This window comes from Parasteatoda tepidariorum, chromosome 3, assembly GCF_982258835.1.
Source record: "Parasteatoda tepidariorum strain Cologne lab strain chromosome 3, Ptep-v5.0, whole genome shotgun sequence".
Classification (NCBI taxonomy): Eukaryota; Metazoa; Arthropoda; class Arachnida; order Araneae; family Theridiidae; genus Parasteatoda; species Parasteatoda tepidariorum.
Window position 1 is genome coordinate 79,296,770 of NC_141757.1, and position 10,704 is coordinate 79,307,473.

Consider the following 10,704-nt stretch of genomic DNA (forward strand, 5'->3'; position numbering starts at 1 on the left):
CTTGAAACCTTTTGAAAACATGAATTAAAAGTGCAATACCACGGTTAAAGTTAACTTAATAATGTGCTTAAAATCAATCTATCAATATTCTTCCTCAACCGTGTTCAAGGTTTTTATGTTGTTATCGCGTCTGTGCATAATTTTTCTCTCGTTAGTTGCACAAATAAAAATTATTAACTATTGCAAAATATTTCTCAAATTAAGTAAAACATGTGTTTAATTGTAAAAATGTGCTTTTAAAATGTTAACTTTTGTTTTATCAAGTACTATCATTCCTTGCATTGTCAGTAAATTGTCTATCGATATTTAATTTGAACTAAAGAATAAAAGGATTATGGATAAAGAATCAAATCCTGCTTCTTTTAAATCTTTATTAGAACAGTTTGAACTGACGAAGAAAGAATTGGGCAATGCTGAAGAGAATATTCGAAGAATTACAGGTCGCGATCCTGATCTTTTTCCCAAGGATGGTTTAGGGCAATCTGGACCGTAAGTCAAAGTTGTCATTTTTAAATCGGAGTTCTTTTCAAATAGTTTTTAAGATTATATAGTTGTGTTCTTATTGCAGAAATTACATATACAGGATTTAATTCCACTTTATTTAGGTTGTGTAATCTATATACAAAAAGTATTCAATTTGTACATATGAAAAATCCTAAAATTTGTTATTAAATAAATTTATAGTTAATAAGTTGTAATTAAAGTGGAAAATCTGTAATTATATTTATCCTCCTTTAAAAATTTGTTATTTCTTGTACTTGTTAGTGTGTTTTACTTAAATGGATGGTTTAAGGTATGTAATAAAGTAAGTGCACACCTAAATGTTTAAACCAGAGATATATAAAACCTATTTATATTCTATAATTTAAACCAACTGTCATTTCCAAAATCAATCTAAAACTGCTCATCTAGTTGAATTAAAAATTTGAACCCTAAAGTGACAAAGATACAGTGCAACTTTCTGCTACACATTTCTAATTCAATATTACATTGAAAAGTTGTGAATAAGGAATTAAAAAGATGTGTAATTCGTTGCTGTTATCCAAATCATAGTATGATAAAAAGTGAAATTTTAATACCTGTAACCGTTTATGTCAACTGCAATTTGCACTACATCAAGATTTTAATTCCTAGAGGTTTTCAATAGGGTTGGTCTTATTCTGTGGTGTTTTTTCCTAGTTTCTCAAGAGCTACTGTTTAGAAGTCACAAAAACTTAACTAAAATTTGATGTGATCACTGATACGTAAATCTTTTTTTTGTAGACTTTGAACATCGCATTTACTTAAACAGATTCCAAAACTAACAAAGAACTTATTTTCGTAAAAGTGTTACATACCCCTTTTTTAACATTGATCGCTTGAATGCTGACAATTATTTCTAATTGATTTTTTGTTTTTGTTTTGAAAATGAAGATAATTTATTAACTATCGTAACTGGTCCCTTCATGTTCAGTGGCTGTGTTCCATATCCCTTTTATCTTAAAGAAATCATCAAGAAAGATTTGTTGTTTGTTTTTAATAGAATTTTCTGTGTTTGATCTAATTTTTTACCTTTATTAAAAGCAAACCTAGTTTGAAATCAAAATAAACAGTTGAATTTTTAAATTACCCTTAATAAAGAATATGACATTATTGATGGAATTAGTACACTTTCATGTTAATGTTCAACTGTATGAAAAAGTTGCATTTTTAAATATATCAAAGTGTTAAAGCATAAATTATTGTTGTAGTTAATTTTGTAAAAAAATCATATTCTTGTTTAAAAGATAAATATTTAAATATAGACGACATCTATACAAATGGTATTTATATTTAAAGTGGTAATGAATCTTGTGCAGTGATTCTTGGATTTATAAGTGTAATTTAATATGTTTTTGACTATCACAAAATACAAATTAATCAATCTTATAGAACAAGTCATAGAAACAAAAATGAGTGTAAGCCATAGCCAGTGCTCATTCTAGGCAGAAAAAAGGGCAGGGTGCAGAAGTTTAAAAAAAGGGCATTGTTATTCTAAAAAGGCAATAATTTCTTTCTATGGTCTTTACACGTTCTAATTATGATTTAATGATAGTGGAAGTAACTGCAAACTTTCAAAGACAAGTGCAACAAGGGGGTGTGGTGGCTATTTTTCCTTTCCAATATAAATCTATGTATTGACAAACTAAATCAATGACAAACTAAATAAAAAGAATTGAAAATAACAAAAATTTAAGAAATCCATAGTAGAGTTTGGGGAAAAAACAAAGGGTTGAGGAAAAAAAGGGTATGCAGTCTATTATATCAGGGCACTAATTTACTTCAGGGGCAACAGGGTGGATTCTTTTGACTAAAAGGGCAGCAGGGTGCTGCGCCCTGTTTACCCTGCCTAGAATGAGCTCTGCCATAGCAATTGTGAAAAGTTAATGTTATCTACCACTTGAGAAATACTTTCTCGGAAACAGTAAAAGTTAGCAAGTCTTGTCATAGACATAGGTATATCTATGAAACTTGCTTTAATATTACAGGCAATAGTTATTTTCATAAGCAGAACACAATATCATAATATATTTTTTGTCGCCATAATATATTTTTTGTATGTGTTTCTTTTCAATTGCAGTTTTTATTTATTTGTTTTTTTTAGAAAAATAGAATATTTTTTTATCTCTTCTTTTGCTTCGAATTTTTGCTCACTGTCATATAGTTATAATAATGTATTTGATCAATTATTGTATAATTGCAAAGTTATAACTTTAATATTTTTTCGCTTTTGTTAAAACTTTTATTTAAAATCTGTTTTTTACTACAAGAATTTTGACTGTGCTGTAATTTTATTTTGCGAAGAAAAATTGCTTTGTAATCCAAAATGTTTGTCTATCTAATCTTACTTTCTTTTGTTATAAGAGTTATAAACTTATTTGTAACAAAAATTTCTTTATAATTTCCATGTGGAATTTTTACAACTACAAATAACTGTATTTTGAAAATGATTCTAACATTTTTAATTATTGATTTAATTGTAAAAATTGAATGTTATCAATGTTTTATCAACATGTAATAACATCTGCCGGTAATAACATCTAATAGATTCATTACTTTATCTAAATTTTGCAGTTTCAAAAATAATTTTTTTTTTTCTTTTAGTGGTAATAAATGGAAACAACAAGCTGGAATGCAACCAAGTAAACCTTTCGTTGGGAGAAACAAGAGACCATTGTTCCCTATTGTGTAAGTTTATTTTATAAGAGAACTTTATTATTTTTTTATAAGTGATTCCTATTTGTAAAGTTTGAATGAACTAAATTATTTAATAATTTCTATCTAACCACCCATTAAACACTACCAAATCCATTAAACATAAATATGGGAGAAATTTTGTTAAATTGTTAACAAGCATATTGACCAAGTCAGAACTTGGTACATTGATACTTAGTTAGATTGAAATGGTCGTGCTGCTCATAGTGTTCACATTTCTTTTCGTAATTAGTGTATTTTCAAATAATTTATTTTTAACTTTTATTTAAAAAAATTTTTTTCCTTGTTCAGAAAAATGAAGGAGGAGGAAGACGAAGAGGAAGAAAGAAGAGATGATGAAAGTCCAGATGAAGAAATACCTGCTAAAAGAGTAATCTTACCCATAGTTATATTTATCTTACATAATTTATAACTATAAGTATAAATTCTGCTCTCATTTTTATTGTCATAAGACTATTTTAAACTCTTAAATCATATAAGAACCAATAGCAATTTTAGCTCATTCTTATTATCTTTATAGTCTAGGGTGCTCTTTTATACCAATTTAGGGCAAACAATTTTGAGATTTTCTATTGTTGAAAGTATGGTTTCATATTGTATTCAATTTTCCAATTGACTTATTCAATTTTCCAACTCTTGGGTAGCATACAGAACTTCCCATATTACTCGCCACTATTTTATAAACTAACATAGAAAAAAATTCTATTTTGTGTCGAATTTTGAAGAAGAAAAAACTGGCTAATGTTTGGAAGTTACAGTGTGTACTAGTGGAAATGAGATTAAATTCTCCCATCTTTATATTTTTGTGCTTGTCCTTGATAAAAATACTCATTTTTAGTTTTGAGTTATTATCCCCTGATTTTTGGTGGTTTAAAGGTCTATTTATACACAGGGATGAACGATATTTGCATGTGTGAATAAGGACGCAGTGGGTGAATGATATTTTGCTTTCACGAGAAATCTTAAAATGTTATTTTAATTCCAATAAGCAGATAATAACAGTTCATATGTGTAACTGCATAATATTGATAGTTTTGACCATTTTTTGTTTTTTATATTTCATAAATATATCTTTAGGGCTAATGGAACATGAAATGGCCAATTTTCTGAAAATGACTCTTAATTAATAAATTATCTTAAATGTTCTTAGAATAAAATGAAATTTTTTTTATTGAGAATAAAAATAACGGAAGCAAATGAAATACTTTAATTAAAGAAAATTTATGAGGTTTGAGACGACTTCATTTAAAAAAAAACATAACTCAAAATAAGATTCAATATTTAGTTGGGAATATTTTTCAAATGTAAGACATTTATATTGACTGAAGTTTTATGAATTTTTAAGGTTTATTAGTTTTTTGCCCTGCAAAAAATTCTAAACAACGTAACAAACAGTAAACAGTTAAAAATTCCTCCGTTTTTTTTCTCCAAATTTTGCTTGTAATAATATTGTATTAAAATATCCATTTTTTAATACCACATGGAAATACGTAGTAAAGACTGCCGAAAAACGATCAAAAAATGACACTGTTTTATGGTAAAATGGGCGCAATTAAATCACTGGGAAAAAGAATTATTATTTAGATGTGCGATTCGAAACTTGCAAATAGCATTAATATTGTAGTAATAATATCCGGATTTTCGCAACAATGTGAAAAAGCATAGCTGTGTCTACAGAAAAAGAAAAAAAACTTAGATTTGCTGTGAAATTGACCCAAATAAAATGTATATTTAAATACCCAGTTCGCATATAGAAATAATATTTGGATCATTAAAAACTCTTGGAAATGCTTAGCAATAATTACTGAAAAAAAAGATAGAGTAATAACTAAACTTGGTTTTAAGAAGTAGGAAAAAGTGCAAAACATTAAATGCATGATTTGAAGTTACAGAGTCATAATGATATAATACAAATTTCAAGACTTTCACAAATATGAGGAAAGGAGTAGGAATAACTTCGAAATGTGACATTGATTGATATTGAAATTGGCACAAATTAGCACAAAAAGTGATTATTAAAATGTGTGATTTGGGACTTGTAATAAACATTGAGATAATTCTAAATATTGAGATTTTTAGCAATTTGTTGTTCCATGGCGATAACTGATGATAAAAAAAAAAGTAGAAAAATCGTACTAATTTATAGTGGAATCTGCTTAAATTGAGATGATTTAAAAGTGATGACTGTGCAATTCAAAAATCTTACTTTTTTTTTTTTTTCAAAGTGAATAAATAACATAAATTTTTAAATATGTATGTCTTCAGGTTGTGCATCTGTATTTTATATCATGCAAAATATTGAATGTTAATCTAATTTCTTTAGCCATCATTACCATCAACAGTTGTTGCCACACCAAAAGACTTAAAAAGCCGTCGGGAAGCTGTTCAAGAGCAGAATGTTAATTCAAAAGTGAAAGCAAGGTACAGACATCACTTTTTTCGTTTTATTCATTGTCTAAGGTTTTATTTTTAAAATTGAATATATTTTTAGCTTTTTTCTTGATATACGCTAATCAAAACATAATAGTTTATTGTCTTTTAAAATTATTAATTTAAAATTTTTTTTATCTCAATATTTTGTTAACCTTTTTTCTTTTCCATTAATTATATGATCTTATACTGTACTATATTGTATGTTTTGTTTGTATGTTAATTATATAATCTTGTACTTTGCTACTTACTTTTTACTTGCGTACTTTTCCCTTTAATTAGAAATTGTTTTATATGTTATAGAATGCAATTTACCTCTTAAAAAACCTCAACTATTAATATATATCTTAAGTGTCTGTGATTTAAAAAAACAAGATTCAAAATTTTGATTTAGCTAACTTCCTGTGCTAATCTTTTTATTTTAGAAATCGTAGGATGTTTGGAATGATATTGGGTACATTGCAGAAGTTCCAGCATGATGCTAAAAAAAGAAAAGAACAGGTATTTTTAAAACAAATTTATTTAAGCTTGATTTTTAAAGTTAAAAAATAGAGAGAAACACTTTAAATTACTTAATGATAGCATTTTCACATATTACTGAGAATGTAGAGCCCTGTTGCTGAGTAGTAGCACTTCATGATCCCATGTCCTAGGTCATATTTTTGTGCCAAACATGCTTGGGTACTAAACTCTGGGGACCCCACAATTGACCGACCACTTAAATCGAAAATTTGCTCCCACAGCCCAGGGTTAAGAAAACTAGGATGAGCACAATATGTCTTGGCCCTCCGTAGGCTGTAGTGTTTCTGAGTTTAGTTTTTTTTTTTTTTTTTTAATTTTTTTTTTTATTGAGATTATAGTTCTTGAAATTCTGAATGATAAGTTTTTATTAACTGAGACATTAAGAGTTAAAATTTATACTCCTGGATTAAAGTAATTACTGTTTGATTTTGAAAAATTCATCATGTTTGAAAGTTCATTATAGGCATTATTAAATTTTTAGTCACAATTGTTTGAATGAACAATCGTAAATTGATTGATTGATCATTTAATACATTCTATAGATGTGTTCATTTTCATTATAGATTCATTACAGATGTGTTCATTTCATTGTGTTTTTTATTTAATTAATTCTCAATTAATTTAAATCTTCCCATAGGACCAAAAGCGGGCAGAAATTGAACAAAAAATTGAAGCTGCTTCTGTAGAAGAGAAAGAGAGAATTAAAAAAGAAAAAGAAGAATGGTTTCAAACAAGACGTGAGAAACAAACACAATTGAGATGTTTAGAAAAGAAATTGGAAATTGCTGAACTTGTATGTTAATTTATTGTTGTTAACTTGTGCCTATGAAGACTTTTTTTTACTACTCTTAAAAAGTTGAAATTGAAATTATTCTTAAAGCTATATAGAGTATATACTATTTTAAAAAAAAATGTTCTATTTATATGTATAATTTTGAACAAATTTTGTCAAAATGAGGTGTCAGTGAATCGGTTAAGACTAGTTACAAGAGCTAATCAATTGCTTACAGAAAGTTTTTTGGTTTAGATTTTGTATTCGCAGAAAGTTTTAGTTTTATCTTAGTCTGATGTTTTATATTTCTAGTCTATTTATCTTCTAGCTGAAGAAGAAAACTTTTTTGTTCAATTTATCTGGCTCATATCTGTTTTTTAATAAGAGTAAAATTAGCAAATATGTTTTAACTTATTTGGCAGAACTGTGTAACTATTCTGATTATAATAACTATTCTGATAAGCTTTTTTATCAACTATATTATTTGTTAAGATTAGTAGTTTCTATTATCTGCTCTCATGTAAAAAATATTTAAAAAAAATAGTTATGCTTACATAAGTAATTCATATTACTTTCAAATATGATCTAAACCTTTACAATGCACATTAAAAGTTTAAGCTATAAATTGATAAGGCTTGTATTGTGATTATTTTTAAACTTTAAATTGTTCTTTTCTTTATTTCAGCATGAAGTGTGGGAAAAAAATCAAAAACATTTGATAAATTTCATTGTGACTAAAACTCAGCCACCTATTACATTTCTTCCCACTAGTCATACTCCTGAATCTTCAAAACTCTTGAAAGAGTCCAAGGCTAAAGTATTGGGTAAGATGATTTTAGAAATTTTTTTCTGAAGAAACTATAAAATTTTCCTTTGATTTTATCAGATATGTTTTTGTTATCATGCGTTAATCTATCGGTGCATAGCATTTATTTATCATCATATAAGTCAATAAAGTCATTTTAAATCAATTTAAAAATATTTATGTAATTTTTAGAAAGATATGTATATATATATATATTAATAATTGCTCTGTGTTTCCCAAAAGAAGACAAAGGGAGAGAACAACTTATATCCATTTTTCAGAAAAATGACGATTATAACACCATAATGTGAGAAATTGGTTCTCTACAAGAATTATTACACAGTTAAGATGCATTGTACTTTTCTCAGAATCAACTTTAATATACTTAAACTGTTCTTACCCCGTTATAAGTTTTCATACATTTCAACTTTTTAAATCAAAAATGGCACTGATTAGATTATATTAATATCAAATTGAGGATAAATAAGATCTGCATTTAGAAGGTTATTAAAGAAAATTAGGCTAACCATTTCACTAGAGCTAGATTTTTTATTTTAAAAATAATTGGGGGAAAAGTATGCATCTCGTTGGTGAGTTTTTATGACTGAACAGAGCACAAAAGAATTCATTATTTTAGTTTTCAACTCAAATGAACAACTACACAAGGAATTATATGCTTAATTTTCCTAACTTATTTGAACACTAATTGTAATTATTGCGAGACAAAGTTCAGGATTGGATTGGCTAGGTATATTATCAGTGTAATTTTTCATGTGACATCTTTGCGTAGAGAACTCTAAGCAATAAAGTGAGTTTTAAATCTCTAAATTTTTGCAACATAAATTTACTGCCACTTATTAAAAACCACTGTTGACTTCAAAATTCTTTCCACGGAAAAAACTAATTTAATGAAACTTATCAAGTAGTTTATACAAATAAACGATATCACATTTTGCATTCATTCCGAAAAAGATCACAATACTCATAAAAAAAAAATTTTAAATATGGAATCAAATGCTATGTACATTTTCTTAAATACCCATTTTGAGCTGTGTTTATTCTCGTAAACAAACATCTTAAGCAGTGTCCATTTTTGTAAACAAGCATTTCAACCAGTGTCCATATTTGCAAACAAATATTTCAAGCAGTGTCCATTTTTGTAAAACATTTCAAGCTGTGTCCGGATTTAAAATCTCACCAATAATCTATATGTTCTTAGGAGTGTTTTTTACATTTTATTCTGTGAACATTGTGCATTTTTATATTAAAGATTAATGAGTGTGTTTTTATGTCATATTTTAGTAAAATTTGTTTTATTAAACATTTTATTTGACTTTTGTGTCTGGAAACTGGAATCTAAAATTTATTAAAAATCTGGCCATTAGATCAAAAATATTTAATTGACTTATGTCCAATAAACTGTCTGAGGTTCTTAATTTGTCTCTATCAACAGCTTGAGGCTCTCTTTAGTTTTGCAACTTATTTAAATAACTAGGGAATTTTAAACTGGGAACTTTCCTTCACTCAACTCTTTCTCAGTCTTCAAATTTTACATTTAATTTGACGTGTATTTAATTTTATTTTTTATTAAAATCTATATGTTTAAAAATCAATTTTTTAATAATAATGTACACTCTTAGTTTTAATTTTTAGGTACTTTTTGTTTTACTGATTATCACTTTAGTGTTTTCAAAGAAATCTCTTTTATCTTCTGACAATGTATTTATTAAAATGTATTATTTTTTATTTTAGAATCTATTCGTGACAAGAGAGAGAAAATGGAGCAAGAACTACAAGAAGTTGAAAAATGGTACCAAAAAGATAATTTCCCCAGTGACAAAGAAAATATTGGTCCAACTGAAGAAGAATTGATGGAATCGGCAGAACCTGCTGATAATCCTGAAGGAGAAGACAATGGGAATTCAACTACACAACCAGAATCGCAGGTTCCACAGAAAGAACTTGAAAGTAATACCGATGGAGTGTCAGAATCTCCTCAAACTGTACTAAATACCCAAGAACCTCTTGAAATTTCTCAAGAAATTTCTGTAAATGAATCCGAAAATGCTGCTAGTGATGAAGAGATGGCACAAAAAAATAATAATGAGGAGGAGATCAGTAAAAAGCAATCTGATCAAGATTTTGAACCTATTTATGATTAAAATCATCTGTAGAAATGAAACTTCAACCTGAAACTGAAATTTTAATTAACTTGTTCAGATGATGGAGTTAAAACTACTTATGTAAATTTTAAAGATGATACTCTGATGTATTACTTGTGGCTTATTTAAGCAATAAGTGAACTGTTAAAATGTGTATAATACTTATTGAAACTGATAAGTAGATTGCTTTACTTGCTAGTTGACTATTTTGAAGCATTTGTTTCTTTTTTTGTTAAAAAAGAAAAAAAGAAAGGCATATTGAAATCAACTTTTATTTTTCAATTTTTGTATGATTTTCTTTTACTTAAGTAAATTTAAAAGAAAAATGCTACTTTGCTGTGTTATTCTTGACTTATTTAAGCAATAAGTGAACTGTTGAAAATTGAAACTGATTAATACAATTTCTTTAATTATTAATTTGGTTATTTTATGACACTTTTTTTGAATAAAAAATTTTACTTCTTGAAATGAACATATAATTTTAACTATTTTCTCAACAGCTTGTAAATTTACTAGTTAAATAGTTTTTAGCTAGAGCTTTTGCTGCTAACTTGGGTTGGGGATATTTTTATTCACATTTTTCTGCTATTTTTATATCATACTGCGTGTGATGGGATTTAGCTAACACAAATGTATCAATTCTTAAAATGGAAATATTAGAAAAGTTTTTCAGAAACATTATCACTTGAACTACATACACACATACCAGAACTTGTGCTAAGTATCTAACAATGCTGTTAAGGATTTCAAATTATTAGCCTGTAAATTAATCAAATATC

General features: G+C 27.1%; 1 protein-coding gene across 1 annotated transcript; it reads left to right on the forward strand.

Annotated features, from left to right (window-relative positions):
- The first annotated feature begins 59 nt into the window (after positions 1 to 59).
- Positions 60 to 10,152, forward strand: Pnn (desmosome associated protein-like protein pinnin). The gene is made up of 8 exons (XM_043038982.3): positions 60 to 489; positions 3,124 to 3,207; positions 3,526 to 3,604; positions 5,558 to 5,655; positions 6,090 to 6,165; positions 6,824 to 6,979; positions 7,644 to 7,782; positions 9,516 to 10,152. The coding sequence occupies exons 1-8, from the start codon at positions 335 to 337 to the stop codon at positions 9,923 to 9,925; spliced, it is 1,197 nt and encodes a 398-aa protein (XP_042894916.2). The 5' UTR covers positions 60 to 334; the 3' UTR covers positions 9,926 to 10,152.
- The last annotated feature ends 552 nt before the right edge of the window (positions 10,153 to 10,704 follow it).